The sequence below is a fragment of the Corythoichthys intestinalis genome, chromosome 21 (assembly GCF_030265065.1).
Source record: "Corythoichthys intestinalis isolate RoL2023-P3 chromosome 21, ASM3026506v1, whole genome shotgun sequence".
Taxonomy (NCBI): domain Eukaryota; kingdom Metazoa; phylum Chordata; class Actinopteri; order Syngnathiformes; family Syngnathidae; genus Corythoichthys; species Corythoichthys intestinalis.
Window position 1 is genome coordinate 28364903 of NC_080415.1, and position 15994 is coordinate 28380896.

Genomic DNA, 15994 nt, shown 5'->3' on the forward strand with positions numbered 1-15994 from the left:
GGTCCTGCTGCCCTATTGGTCATAATCTTTCCCATCTTGCTTCAGTAACGCGATTCCGCTTTACTATGGGCCTTAGACATGTGCTGCTATGAGATTCGGACAGTATGATAACCATAAGCAAAATATCACGGTTTTGCGGTATTGCAATTACAGCTCTAAAATGTGTTATTTTAAGATGTCTGGGTTAAAGAAAAAACTTTTTTTCCATTGAACAGGATTTTTTTTTTTTTAAACAACATTAGCAAATTGGAGCATAAGTGTAACGAAATATTCTTAATAAAATTAAAATAAATGCAGTCCTTCAGGTGAGCCTAAACCCTCATCCACAGATTAACATTTTAATCATCAGAACAAAAATAAGTGAATTATTGTTCAATTTTCGTCTTTGTTTTACCATCCCTAAACACACTAAACATTAGAGGTGGGAATCTTTGGGCATCTAACTATTCGATTACGATTCAGAGGGTCCCATTCGATTATAACCCCCCCGCTTTTAATGTTTTAATGATTGATACATTGGTTCCAAAATTGTTCAAAAATCCTCTCAGGCTAAACCAAACTACTATTTTACCATCAAGTTAACACTTAAAAACAGTAAATAAAATACTCAAGTCCCCATTCTGTATCAGCAGCTTAAAACCACATTCAATTAATGTTGTGAATCAGCCGTTAAAGTTGTTAAAATTGCTCCTCTCATTCCATAATTTCCCTTCTGTCCATTTACGACGTGAAAGTTTCAAAATTGTTTCATCATTTAAATATAGATTCAAGTCAAGATTTTGCCGATTTAGGGGTATTTTTGATTAAAAGTGATTAGGTTCGCTACAACAGAGCCTTCTGGAGAAGTCTACTGCTTTAAGATGGCACCTGTTTACTAGCGTAGGCAAGTCTGTCATTTCGCATCTAGTTCTTGGTACATGTTGTAACGCCGCAGTCGTCTGTCATTTTACATCTAGTTCGACGTATATGTGATATCTACCATAGCCGTATGTTGCTGTAGGTTTGTAGTAACTAGCAACTGGGTGCTGTTTGTAGCGGCTAACAGCCGCAGTCAGGTATTATTGTTTTTTTTTTAATCTAAAGGCATGAGTTGAACATTATATTTACTTTCGGTCCGTTCTTCATTGCGTCCCGAACACCGCGCTGACTGTGTTTTATGTCCACTTTACCTGGTATAATTCAAGAATCGGAATATGGATGTTTGTGAATCGTTCTCGAATCTTCCACGGCAGAATCGCAAACAATCTGAGAATCGGAAATTTCGCACGCCTCTACTAAACACGCTGGAGTTAACTCTCGTAGCTGGTGGGAAACTTTTATGACAGCGTTTGGTAACCTTTATATTTGTAAAAAGCCACGGGTGGTCACGTAAATGCAAAATCATACTGGAGGTATTGCCTCTTCTGGCAGCCACCCTCAGCAAACATGTTTTACATGTAGGTTGGCTCCCTTCCTCTCAGCCGTGGCCGTCTGTAACTTTTCTGTAGCTGAAGTATTCCCATACCAACGACTGTTTTCTTTGTGCCATTGTGTAGCACTCTCTGACTCACTGAGCAACAACCAGAGGGGAAGAGGTAAGCCCTGCAGCAGCAAGCTCGGGATTTCTACCTTTGGGACATAAAAAGTAGCTAATACCGTAGGAACGGTATGATGGAAAATTTTAGTGGTTTTGAAACAGTGACGTTTTCATACCACAGTATACCTTGAAACTGGCACATGTCTAATTGGCCTATTGTTGATGGCATTTCAGTTTGGGGTCGAAGCATGATGGTGTTGTTATTGCTGTAGCGGGCTCGATGTCTTCGCCAAAAGAGTACAAGTCTCCTCAAGTTTTTGTTACACGAAGATTTTTTTTTTTTTCCAAGCCCACACACAGTTTACTACAATAGAACGCAGGTGTCCCTGCGTTTTTGTGTCACGAACATAGGCGATAGGCGGCATCCTGAGAAAAATATGTTTTTCTATTTTTCTTTGCATAATGTTCTATTATCTAGTTAATTACAGGCATTAATGCTTAGGTTAGGTATTTGGAATGATTCAAATGTGTTTGGCAGTTGTTTTATCCCGATTATAAAATTTATTGTGGCGTTTAGGTAGGGGTGTGTCAAAATATCGAAATGGTGATACAATCTGATACCTTGTACCGCAAAAGGTTATTGATATTCTCCTGCTAAGAATCGATATATCGTTTCAAAAAGGTGTCACTGTTTAAAGGAACCAACAAGTTTCTACCAAAATCTTCTGCTAGAATAGTGTCTGTTAAGGCAAAACACTTCCACTTTTGTCCACCGGCGTCACTAAAATCGAGTAAAACTGAAAAGTTACAAAGTGTTGCTTGAATGGAATAATTTCATTTATATTTATTTCCAAATCACCGAGCACAGCATCATTTAGAAATAAAATGGTTTAAAAAAAAATAACTACTAAAACTAAAGTCACACAACATGACTGAAATTAAAACCTTTCAGGGTCAGAATAGAAATGGTTAATTCACGCATTAACGACAGTTCAACGAGAAAATTTCACCCGCTGAAAAATTCTATAATTGCTACTAAGCGCCACAAGAGGGTACTAAAACGTTACTTACTATTAGACAGGGCTTTGGTTTTGCCCAAGTACAGTTTTTTAACAAATAACGTGGTATACGTCCCCAAAATAATCTGTGTGACTCTGCAAAAAAAATAAATAAATAAATTTACAGCTGCTTTATGACTGTATCGGGACATTTTTGGTGGACTTCATCTGATCGTGACACAGCATTTTTTAATGGAGCAAAGGATGCAATAAATTTCACCAAAGTGAAAAAAGGAGGGGATTACACGACGACAATGACATCATCTCCCCTAAGAGCTTCTCGTTATGTAATTGCCAGCTCAGCATCTCTTGGAGGTGTTTCCACACTCTTCCAACAAGAAAAAAAAAAAGTGGCAGCGAAACGGCATTGATGACGTGAAAATTGCTGCAGCATCTCTCCGCCTGGTGCGGGCTCTTCCCTCCCTTCTTCTTCCAGCTGGAGCAGCCGAGGGAGGCGGAGTCGTGACACACGCACGCACGCACGACACGCTCAGCGACATCTCGCATCCCGCACTCGCCGCACGCTCGCCGTCAAGCAGCCAGCCCGAGCCGACCCGACTGCAGCAGGGGAGCCCCAGCCGTGTCGTCGCCCCAAGATGGATGCACTCATGAAGGGCTTCTCCATGGCCAAGGAGGGGGTGGTGGCGGCCGCCGAGAAGACCAAAGCCGGCATGGAGGAGGCTGCGGCCAAGACCAAGGAAGGGGTGATGTATGTCGGTAAGGCATTGGCGAGAATCGGGCAAGGAAGGGGGGTGTCAGGAATGACAAGAAAGCGTCAGGGAATGCAAAGTCTTATAAAACGCTTTGCGAAAGATTTTAATAAAACCCGAGTATTTAAATTCAAAATACCACCCTGGAACGCCTGCGTCACCTTTCAAGGTTACTTCAAGGCTTCCCAGGCCTTCTCCTTGGGATGGAGGGAGGGGGGATATTAGCCTCACAAAAACGAGTGTCCGAGCGTTATCATAATTATATAAGGTGAGAGAGACTAGCACTGCGTCACCTCGTTCTCGTGTCGCTTGCGTGATGCTCGGATGACTTAACACCTTCCACTCAGGCCCCCTCCCTCCCTGAAAGGATGAGGAGGGAAAGCAAGGGAGGAGGGGGTCGGATTATACGCAAAACGCACAGATAATATGCTTAAAACGTTCACTCTGCACGCTTTGATGTCCTTTGTGCTGCACCATAAAAGGGGGGTAAACCCTAGCGTTAACCCACAAGTGGAAGAAAAACGAGCTGTGTCATTGCATTGATGCAGTGTCTGCGATGCAGCAGTGTCGGTCCGCAGGCATGAGGGGGGAAAAACAGACAGAAGGGCCAAGAATGCACCAAAGATACTGTGGTTGACATTCATCAGTTCGCACAACATTCATCCCTCTCTCCGTGACAGATTATATAAGAAACGTGTTTAATCTGCTCGTAACTAGTGCGCCGGAAACATAAAGGTTACTTTCTGGTCGGGATTTGGTGAGGCGGGCCAGACAGAGAGATTATAAATGGGACCAGACTAATCATACAGCGACTACAGACAGAAGTCAGGAAGACTGGCTGAAGGTAAGAGGCAAAAATGGAACTGAAGTATAGGGAAAGAGATAACAGGTTAACACGCAATGGTTTGGTAGTTAGGAACGTGATTGTGTTTATTTATAAACATATGCACTAGGGGTGTAACGGTACATAAAAATCTCGGTTTTGAGGTCATGGTTCGGTTTATTTTCGGTACAGTAAGAAAATAAAATGCAAAATACAAATGGCTTTCAACAATAGGAACATTAGCCTATACAAAGCTAGAATTGTGCTCAAAAAGTAGCGGGTATTTAAAGATAATCCAACAACAATTTGCCTTTTAGATCCCGCATATTGGTCAGCTTTCTTTCTGAAAGAAAGAAGAAAAAAGAAGTCCTACGCTAAAGAGAAAAGCAATCACAATGACAAAGATTTTAACATGTATTTTACAAATAAAATGCCTCAATGAATCTTTTCTTATGAACGGTTTTCAAAAGCTTTATTGGTGGATTTTCTCAAGTTAAAGCGCCACACAGAAACTAATAAATTTAATTGTGTAAGCAGGATCTGTGCATTATTCTTATTATTTAATTACAGGTGTTTTAGCTCATTTCAATTTATTTTATTTAAATGGGCTATTATTTATTTTATGATTTGTTTATATTTTACAAATGCGATGTAGTATTCATTTATCTCTGCCCCGATCAACCACTCAAGAGATCTGATGGACTCAAAAAGTAGGTTACGATTGCATATTAGTTTGAAAATCGATCGGCTCGACCGTATTTTTACACTAGTGACTTCCGGTCTGCCCAATCCTAGCTACCGGGCGTCTCGCGTCAAATAATAAACTCTGCCGTTCTTTTCGTGTGCGTCGTGTTGAGCCGCTTCTGGGACGCGTCTACACACGCGGCCGCACTGCGACTGGTGTGCATTGGCTGACTGACTTTAACGCCCGCGCCGTTGACGTTTCTGGGTTATACTGTCCTACCGTGTTGGTCCTGATTATAGTAGAGAAGACGGAGTAAATATAATCTACACAAAGAAACTAACCCGATTGGCTCACAGCCGCGAAAAGTAAGGGTTACATTACGTCAGAAACTCGTTCCGTACGCCTCCGTTCCGAACCGAGCACCACGTACCGAAACGGTTCAATACAAATACATGTACCGTTACACACTTAATACGCACTAATGGTGAACTCACCACCCTGGCCATTCCCTTATCTTTACTGCTTCTCCCTTGATGTCCTTTAGTGTAGTAACTGTGTTTCTTCCACGGTAGGTGCCTTCTCGGTTTGTGAGATTTTGTAAAATTAGGTATTTTCAGGTTTATGGGGTGTTTTCAACAGTTTAGATGGGTTTATACAGATGCGGAACGGTGGTTCAGGATTGATTGGCTGAAGGACGGAGGCAGGTAGGTAAGGAACTTAAAGATGCGCAAAGAAAATCAAAGGTAGTTTTGGAGTTGATTGGCAAGAAGAATACCTCCTTTGTAGGGCTGCAGCTATCGATTATTTTAGTAGTCGATTAATCGATGAACTAGTTAGTTCGAATAATCGAGTAATCGGATGAGAAACACGAAAAATAAAAATACCTGAGCCTCAAACGGTATTAAAAATAATAATAAATAAGGATCTATGTACAACTAAAGAACAATTTGCTAACTTACAAAGCAAAAGTCCGCTAGCTTAAATGCTATAAAAGGCTAACTTTTTTTTTTTCTTAACAATGCTCTCAGCAAATGGTTCAGACACATATTCCCACAAAAAAATGGCTAAATATACCTATAAACTAAATTAGGAATGCATTAAAAAAAACATTAGCGCAAACAAAAACTTGGCTTATGTTGGTCTTAACATGGAGCTGCTGGATTCAGCCATGTCAAATGAGGCAGACTGGAGGGCAGCATATCCACCCAAATCAATAAAACTGTGCAAACACTTTCAAAATAAACCATTACAAAGCCCCTTTAAACGAATAAAATAAAATATACTCGAAGCAGCAAAATTTATTAGAATATTTTCTTCTAATCGAATACTCGAGTTAATCGATGAATCGTTGCAGCACTACTCCTTAGAGCAGTAAGGAAGAAGAAGGCGCATAAGGAACTGATTAGACGAGGGAAGAGCATGGTATGTTTATTTACAGTAATACTTATTTGGCTAAGAGGGATGTTTTAGTCAAAGACAGACAGATGTTTAAGGAAATCATTGGCTGAAAGCAGGAACAAAGTACGGTAGGTTAGGAAACAAACAAAGGCAAAGAAGGGTGGTTAAAGGAACTCGAACTGGTTTGCGAACAAGAGTAGTTCAGGAACTGACAAGGACGGAGCCAGCAAGAGAAGGAGTTGATTGGTAAATGGAGTTACACTTGTATAGCGCCTTTACACTTTTTACGGCACTCAAAGCGCTTTGAGACTATATCCTAATACACCTACTGATGACGCAGCACCAGGAGCAACAGTATCTTCAGTACCTTAATCAAGAATACAGGTAGTCCCCGGGTTACGAACGAGTCCCGTTCCTACAATGACGACGTAACCCAAATTTCTGCGCAAGTTGGAATTAACCCTTTAAATACCCATAAATATCCCCTAAATCTCAAAATAACCATCAAAAAACATGTATTATACGTCACTGTACTGTCCTCGCCAAGACGTTGGCACTAAGTCCTAGCTAGACAGCCAGCTAAGCTGTAATCTTTCACTTCTCTGACTCGCCTGCGCGACTTCTTCGAGGGAGCAAATGTGCTTTACCTCGTGAGTGTGCGTGCACTCTTCTTTGTGTGCGCGAATACGTTCTTCGTGTGTACACGCGTTCTTACTCGCTTGCAGAAGTACTATCTGCTTTACGCTTCCTGCGCCAAAATAAAAGCATGCATCACAAAACAAATGTCAACATTATAATCAAATACACATTTCGCCAAAGGGCAGAACAGTTATATCAATAAAATACTAGAATCCGGTGGCATAAAGTCGAAAGCACGTAAGTCGGGTACGTCGTAACCCGGGGACTACCTGTACTTAGAAGAGGTCACCAGGGTGGAGAATCCAATCCAAAACCTCTGGGTTGGAGAACGACTACTTTGCCATGCCACCACTTTGGCTGAAACCTTGGCTGTTTCTCTATTTCAGGTAACAAAACAAAGGAGGGTGTTGTGTCATCAGTAAACACTGGTAAGTAAATTGAACCCCATCATGTATTAATGAAGAAGGTTGTAAAGTTCTCAGCATAGACTTCACTATCAGATGACGAGAAACGGGGTGCGGGGCCGCTTCGTAGAGGGCCTATTTTCAAAAACTTAAAATTCAAATATTTTCAAAACCAAAGCCGCTAGCGACAGGCACCGCCCTTAGGCATCTATGAGTCTCCTTGAGAAACGGTATAAAAAAATTCAAAGTCGTTTCCTATTAAAATCCAGATTAATTATTTTTTATATAAGTGTAACAAAATTTAAAATGGCTATAAAATTCACAGATTTTAGACTAGATGCACAAAAATCACCAAATGCAAAGATAAACACCTATATTTTCGGGATCCATAGCATATTTAACATATCATAAAAGTTTTAGCTCGAAATAGCGACTTCATTTTTTCAATTTAGTGCAATTTTGACAAGTTTTCAACAGCTACAAAATTCACTCAATTTTCACATTAGAAATTTAATACATTAAGAAAGCATGCAGAATCATCTTACTTTTACCAAACAAAAGCAAATTTTGCATTTTTCTATATACAATAGCAAATTATTTGGGTTGTATTCCGATGTCACTATTACCTCAGCACGTCTTGCTGGCTATCTGGCCCTCGTCGTTTTTAAATTGAAATATTATATAAAATGAAACTCGTAAAAGACTATTTTTTTGTATGCAAGCAGAAATGTCTAAATTACTAGGTTTTTTTGCCAAAAAAATGGACAGTTGGCCGAAAACTACCTGATTATTTTAATGTAAAGCGTGTATGGATACAAAAACCAACATGGCGGCCATCACAAAACAAAGAGCTTTTTAAGTTGAAAATTCTTGTAAATGAATGCATAAATCCCAGACTTTCTATAGATACGAACGTAAAACTGTCTAGATTCTTGGTTACAAGCAAAAAAAAAAAAAAAACGTGCAGTTATCGTTCATATTACGTAAATATTTCAAGCTAAAATAACGCAAATTTTTTCCATTCATTAAATTTTTTTCACGTTTCAAAGTGCATGTATGGTGCTATTTTATATAATAATTACCTTGAATCCTCGACCAAATCACTCTTGAGACGCTCCTGCCTGCTTGTATGCACTAAAACCTTCATCCCGTTTCCACCTAAATCCGGCCTTAGAACGCAGTTTGTGTTTGAGTTTATCACAGTGAATGCCTCCACGACGCTCTACCTGGCCCGGCCCCCTATGGGAAGCCATGGCGCAATGTCTGCAGAAGCCGTCTCGTTAACTGATAGTAAAGTCGCTAGTTCTCAGAAGATTTAAGACCCCTCTTAATTTCAACCCCATCTAGTAGCCAACAGGACCGTAGACCAGGCCAACATCGTGGCGGACACGGCAGTCAGCGGCGCCAACGAGGTGTCGCAGGCCACCACGGAGGGCGTGGAGAACATCGCCGCGTCCACCGGGCTCCTCAACCAGGTCGGTTACCGGGGCTAACCCCCCGATAAGCATTTAGAAACCGTTTATTAAATGTTCATAATTTTTGTGTCTCTGTCTCCCCGATAGGAGGAATCTATTAATGAGGTTCTCTAACAACCTAGCATGCCATGCTCACAATACATTAACTTTTTCTAGCACGTTCCTTGAATCAAAGCATATTCCTGCTGATGTAAGCTTCTTCCACTAACATGGGGGTCAGCAACCCGCGGTTCTACAGCCGCATGCGGCTCTTTAGCGCAGCGCTAGTGGCTCCCAGGAGCTTTTTCAAAAATGTAAATGGAAAAAGATGCGGGAGGGAAATTCATTTTTAGTTTTAATATGGTTTTTGTAGGGTTATGACAAAAGCATTCTTCTAATTCATTAATATTGTAATGAAGTTAAGCTTGAGGCGGCATTGTACAACAGAGTAGTCAGATGTTGCATCACTCTCTAAAGGTGCACTGCAGGGAAAACATTTACGGTATTTTCTGCACTATAAGGCACATCGGAGTATTAAGACGCACCTTAAATGAATGGCCTATTTTTAAACAGTTTTCATGTATAGGGTGAACTGGAAAATAAGGCGCAGTAGTAGTTGTAGTACTGATTGGCGTTGTGTTATACAGCCACACGATGGAGCTGAGCTATATGGAATGTCATGCCAATAGAACTAATATTGCTCTATAAATAAAGCACATTGGATTATAAGGCGCACTGTTGGCTTTTGAGAAAATTGAAGGCTTTCAGGGGCGCCTTACAGTACGTTGTAGCCAACCTAGTCATGTTGAAAGTAGGCAAATATGGCTAAGATAGATACATTACAGCATGGATTTTCAGTTTTTTATGGCTCCAGACATATTTGTTCTTTGTTTTTTTCTCCAATATGGCTCTTTCAACATTTTGGGTTGCCGACCCCTGCACTAACACAATCCCGCATTGCTCAAGAACTACTTTGGCTTATGTCGGAACTGAAAAGTGACATTTTATCAAGAGTCAAGTTTATTTTGTATTTTGCTATTGCCAGTCTTAATTCATTAGTTGCCATTGACAGCGATAGACGTCCAATCCATTGGAAGTGAGAGGGGCTGAAAGCGATCATTCGTTTGACTTTTGTGCCGGGGGGGTAAAAAAAGTTGATAACCCCGAAACGCAGCGTTACAAGGTTACAAGATATATCCTCGGATAGTAGCTTAGCCCATGCTCGTACATAGACATCCCAGCTGTGTGCGTACGTGTGCGAGCGCGCGTGTTATTCTGTCTTACTTAGTGGAGAAGTAGACGCCCAATCCTTTTTGACAGAATAGTCCAGCCAAAAACATTTATAATAGTATGTTGAAAATGATAGTTTTTTTTTTTGTTTCCCATCATTTTTTAGGGTTTACGTCTATGGTGGACCAAACTGAAACTCCGCTCACCATTTTGCCCGTGCTCTCTGGCATTACATGCACCATATCTTCAATCCTTAGTTCTCGCTCAGTAGCTCGTGTCACTTTTGAAAGCTTAGGTTTGGAAAATTACGCATATTCTAGGGCTGTCAAACGATTAAAAATTTTAATCAAGTTAATTACAGCTTTAAAATTAATTCATCGTAATTAATCCCAATTCAAACCATCTATAAAATATGCCATATTTTTCTGTAAATTATTGTCGGAATGGAAAGATAAGACGCAAGACGGATGTATACATTCAACAAACGGTACGTAAGTACTAGAGGCATGCGAAATTTCCGATTCTTATTCGCGATTCGGCCGTGGAAGATTCGAGAACGATTCACAAATATCCAAATTCCGATTATTGAATTATACCAGGTAAAGCGGAAGTAAAACACAGTCAGCGCGGTCTTTGGGACGCAATGAGGACCGGACCGAGAGTAAATATCATGTTCAACTCATGCCGCTAGATAAAAAAAAAACAATCATACCTGACTGCAGCTGACAGTCGCTACAAACAACGCCCAGTTGCTAGTTGCTACAAACATACGGCTACAGTAGATATCATATATATGTAGAACTAGATGCAAAATGACAGACGACGGCGGCGTTAGAAGATGTATTATTAAACAGAGATGCGAAATGACAGACTTTCCGACGTAAGTAAACAGCCGCCATCTTAAAGCAGTAGACCTCTCTATAAGGCTCTGTTGCAGCGAACTTAATTAACTTTTTATCTAAAATACTCCTAAATCGGCAGAATCCTGTTTTGAATCTATCTTTAAATGATGAAATAGTGTTAAAACTTTGAAAAAAGTAAACAGAAGGGAAATTATGGAATAACAGGAGCAATTTTAACAACTGTAACAGTTGATTCACAACATTAAATTAATTGAATGTAGTTTAAAGCTGCTGATACAGAATGGGGACTGGAGTTTTTTTATTTACTGTTATTTTTGTATATTTGTTTACGGTTATATGTTAACTTGATACTGAAATAGTAGTTTGGTTTAGCCTGAGAGGATTTTTGAACAATTTTGGAACTAATGTACAAAAGATTAAAAAAAAAAAAAAAGGAGGGGGGGTGCATGAATAATCATTTTATAATCGAATCGGAGCCTCTGAATTGTAATCGTAATCGAATCGTTAGGTGCCCAAAGATTACCAGCTCTAATAAGTACTGTATTTGTTTATTATAACAATAAATCAACAAGATGGCATTAACATTAACATTATGTTAAAGCGATCCATGGATAGAAAGACTTGTAGTTCTTAAAAGATAAATGTTAGTACAAATTATAGAAATTTTATATTAAAACCCCTCTTAACTTTTTCGTTTTAATAAAATTTGTAAAAATTTCAATCAAAAAATAAGCTAGTAGCTCACCATTGTTGATGTCAATAATTACACAATTCTCATGGTGCTTAAACCCATAAAATCAGTCGCACCAAAGCGCCAGCAGAGGGAGACAAAAAACACAGGTAACAAGTGGACATGACACTGTGCTGTCATTTTAATCTGTTTGAGCGGGGCATGTGTGTTAATTGCGTCAAATATTTTAAGGTAAGTACAAAAATTAATTACCGCCCGTTAACGCGATCATTTTGACAGCCCTAGCATATTCATCTTGTCTCTTATGCCCTGAGGTGGGTTTTTTTCAGCTAAGCAAAGCAACTGACAGTCTCTCAGGTGCTAGTCACATGATGTTTGAAAAATAATTTTGACCTATTATAAACATAAAATTTATAAAATGTTCATTTCATTCATTTTTGTTGTTTTATTGCTTTACTATTTTTATAGACAACATTTTGCCGGCAGTCTTATTTGTAAATTCATAAATTGGAAAGTCAATTATATGCGTTGACATTTTCGGCCACCCCCGGGGAGGGGGGGGGGGTCTCCGCGAATGACCGTCAGTTGAAGTGAACGAGTTAAAAATTGCATTTTATCACTACTTGGGTTACCTTTGTTACGATGATTAGCACTTACCTCAATGCTGCTCCGGTGTTATGATGCTGGTCTTCCGCTTGCCCGATAACAAGCTCTGCCCATCTCTAATTTAATTAGCAATTAGCAACTCCATTTACTCAGCTCACATCCGTGCTTTACAGTTTTAGTAAAGCCACAATGTCCGCGTCTTCTAGATGAGTGGTATTCCAATTCCAATCAGTTTTAAAGCTAAATTGTACTGCCTAAGCCCGAAACCTTCTTCTTCACCTGGTTGTTGACCGAAAGACGAGTTCAAACGATAAGCAGAGTCGCGTGATTTATGGTTTATTTACATTTCCAGGTAATTACGGCATTAATAACTTTAACTCATAACATTATCAAAATAACAAACCGGAATACTGGGGAGTTAAAGTCGTAACTATTCGCTCCTCCCGACGCAACACCTGTCTTCGATTAACAAGCCTACAGAGGTACTCATATAGCCCCCTCGTGGCATGGAGCAGAATTACATCGAGTACAGGCACGTTCTAACTAACTGCTTGATAGTTCTAACAGCTTTTTTAGCTCGCAGCTTCAGGATATCTAAAAAACTAACAGCAGTGTCAGTGCAAAATGTGTTTATTTTGTATTGTGTTTTTTATGGGATGCTGTCTTTTGTTTCAAATAGGGAGAATATGGTGGGATGGAGCAAGGAGGTGATGGAGGACAGGTAAGAACAATTATGCTAATACAGTGATCCCTCGTTTTTCGCGGTTAATGGTGACCCCCCCCCAAGAAAATCGAAAGTCTGCAAAGTAGAGGCGGAGCTTCTTTACATTAAATTATTACACAATTTTTTTTCAGTGTATTCATTCAGATTTATCAGTATTGGAAAGAGATACATATAAGACGTTTTTCCCTTTTTTCCCCAAAGCATAATTTAAAAATATGTATATTTTTATAAGCACTTTTTTTAACCCCTTCACACCCGCATTTTTTCTGCTGGGCAAAAAATTTTTTAAATCTGCGCTGATTTTTACTCTGCTCAAACACCCAAACAAAGAGCAATTTTTTTGGTCGGGGTTATTTCATGCTTTTATTGGTCATTTTTAATGTGAATGTGCTTTTGAGGAGAAATGAACACTGTACTACGTTATCCTTTTTGAAGTTGCGTTTGGTCAGCCATTTTCAAACAGCAGGAAAAAAAAGCTAAGAGGGCACGTCAAACCTCATAATTTGATTTTGATGGGTAATTTTTCATCCAATCATCTCTCAGAGTTGGCAATAGCAAATAAATTCAGTGTATTTGTTGGTATAGAGACGCTAACGCGTCTTGTCCTACTGTAGCATGCTTAGGTCTGAAGGGGTTAAGCACGGCAAATGTAATTATATATATATATATACAGTATATATATATATATATATATATATATATATATATATATATATATTTGTACATGTATACGTGCCTATAGCTTAACATTTTTTAATTTTTTAATCGAAAAAAAATCCGCGATGAACTGAGGGAGCGAAGTAGCAAAGGATCACTGCAATGGAAATTCTACAAAATTTTGGGAGGACATACCAGAACAAATCTGTTTGTCTGAAAATCCTACAAAAATGAAGGCACAGTTTCCAAAGAAATTTCCTGGGCAGATTACAAAAAAAAAGTTCTATTGATGAGCATTTTTTTTTTTTTTTTTTTTACTTATATGCACTTATTTTTATATTCCAACTTCATACTTGCTGAATTATAACTTTTCATAATGTCCCCAAAAAATCCAGTATTTTGGTAAAATGACATTTTTATGTCAGTTTAATTACTACTAGAAAACTTGATCGCTGCCAGCTCTTCCCATTGATTTCAATAGACATCCAATAGATAAGACGTCTATTGCTGTCAATGAGTGTTTTTAATGTAATTCTTTTTCTACCAACCACAGCATAGACTGTGAATACTACACATATCCATCAGCTTGGAAGAAATGAGTTAACCAAATTCATTGTCACAAAATTCCCATCATTCCAACATAAAAAAAAAAATGTGTAAATGACTACATTGAAATCATATTTTAAAAATTCATACTTTATTACGTTTTCTTCATCTTCAGGGTTACTAGTTTTGGTCAGGACCTGCTCCTCAGCGGCCCCTCGCTCTCGGCCTACAAGAGTGCAGGTGTTTTTCTTTCTTTTTGGTGACTTTTAATGGAAGAGAACCCATGTGGGTGGAACTCTTCCGGATGCGGCAACCCCCCCTTCCCAATGTGTCAAGTGTCTCCCCCTTTACGCACCCCCATCTTGGAAAACGACGTACATGCATGTAACACACAGTGCAAAATATCCTCTAATTGGCAATAGAGTACAAAAATAAATTTAAATTGACAAGAGCAATAAATTCTTCCACACCATAATAGTGTCCGACTATATGCATAATATGTTTTGTGTACTTACCTGGTTGCATGGCATCATTCAATCGTCACACAGGAAGCTTTAAATTGTGGATCATTGCGTGTGCGCAGGTGCAATTGTGGGAAATGTAGTTGTTTAGCATCATCGTTTTCTGTGCTCCTGCCCAGCAGTGTGTGCGCGCGCAGAAGTGGAACAAATGTGTGTTCGTCTGATGAGACATGAGATGACTGCATGTTGCCTTATCAAGCAATTTGACACACACGCGCACATGCACAGTTTAAGTTAGCATCAATGCTGATTTTATAAAATGTGTACGAGTTCAATAAAATCTTTTTTGTTGTTGTGAGAAACTACTTTTTGTGTCTGACTTGACCACTTTTTGGAGTCACTTTGTCTACTTTACAAACAAAATATATTTCAAAATAAAAATATTAAGCATGGCATCCATTTCAAGGGCATAGGTTTGCATAGGGACAGTAGGGACACAACACTACCAAATTTTCAGGATGCTTAAATTGTCCCCACCAACTTTTACGAGACCTTTTTTGCATTATATAATGACTTCATTTATGTAGGTAATTTAGAATGTCTTCCCATATGTTGTAAGGATAGAATTGACCCAACCATTATTAAGTGAATTATTTTCATTATGTTCAGACTTATATTTACGTCTTTTGACTTGATGAATGTGCCAGTCCATTTTTTTTTTTTCTCAAACGCACATTTGATTAGCTGATGACTTGATCCCCCCCCAACACAAGCACTCACAGCCCTGAAGGAAATACAGCATGTCAACAACATTCCGCCTCCTCCGCCCCCTTCGAGTTTTGACCACCAGCAGCAGCCACTGTAAGTATTGTAAAAAGACATTAATGTTTTGGTGGTGGGGAACACACCACTAATTTTGCTAATGAAAGTGACCTCAGAGTTAGCATAACATTAAACTGTGTGAATTTGCTAAGCTGCAAAACTCGAGTAGGAAGCTGCTTAGAGAAACGTGTCCTCCTTTATGTTTTCTGTTAACATTAATTATACTTAATACTTTTTTGTTATTCCCTGACTACATTTTTTCCGCTATATTTAATCATTTTATCTAGACAAACAACGTTGAGTGATCTTATGAAAAATAAGAAAAATGTTAATTTCTTTGCATTCCTGGATAGTTGAGATTATTCACAAGTGTGTGTTATATAATTTATGTTCAAATATTGCAATTTAAATTTGCTAATGAAATCCAGACATTTATTCTGGAAGTTTTCAAAGTGTTTTAGTTTTTTTTTTTTGTTTTTTTTTTTTTTTTATACAAAGGTTTGAATCGAACAGTTTATCACCAGAACCAATACACATGAAAGTTAGTAGGGTTGGGCATCGTTTGAAATTTTGCGATTCCAGTTCCGATTCCGATTCCACGTTTCGATTCGGGTTCTAAAAGATTCTCGATTCAGATTCTTTTTAAGAGGCAGGGTCAAAAAAAAAAAATGCAGGCTCAAACAAAATTGCATAATTTATATTAAAGT

The 15994-nt window shown here is 38.9% G+C and overlaps 1 protein-coding gene across 2 annotated transcripts; it reads left to right on the forward strand.

The window, feature by feature from the left end:
• The first annotated feature begins 2945 nt into the window (after positions 1 to 2945).
• sncgb (synuclein, gamma b (breast cancer-specific protein 1)) lies at positions 2946 to 14827 on the forward strand. 2 transcript variants are annotated; one of them, XM_057827059.1, is made up of 6 exons: positions 2946 to 3291; positions 7216 to 7257; positions 8581 to 8708; positions 8796 to 8813; positions 12757 to 12798; positions 14180 to 14827. In XM_057827059.1, the coding sequence occupies exons 1-6, from the start codon at positions 3171 to 3173 to the stop codon at positions 14186 to 14188; spliced, it is 360 nt and encodes a 119-aa protein (XP_057683042.1). In that variant the 5' UTR covers positions 2946 to 3170; the 3' UTR covers positions 14189 to 14827. The 2 variants fall into 2 exon arrangements, with proteins under 2 accessions (XP_057683042.1, XP_057683043.1); XM_057827060.1 differs by lacking the exon at positions 8796 to 8813 and having other exon boundaries at positions 2991 to 3291.
• Positions 14828 to 15994: the final 1167 nt, after the last annotated feature.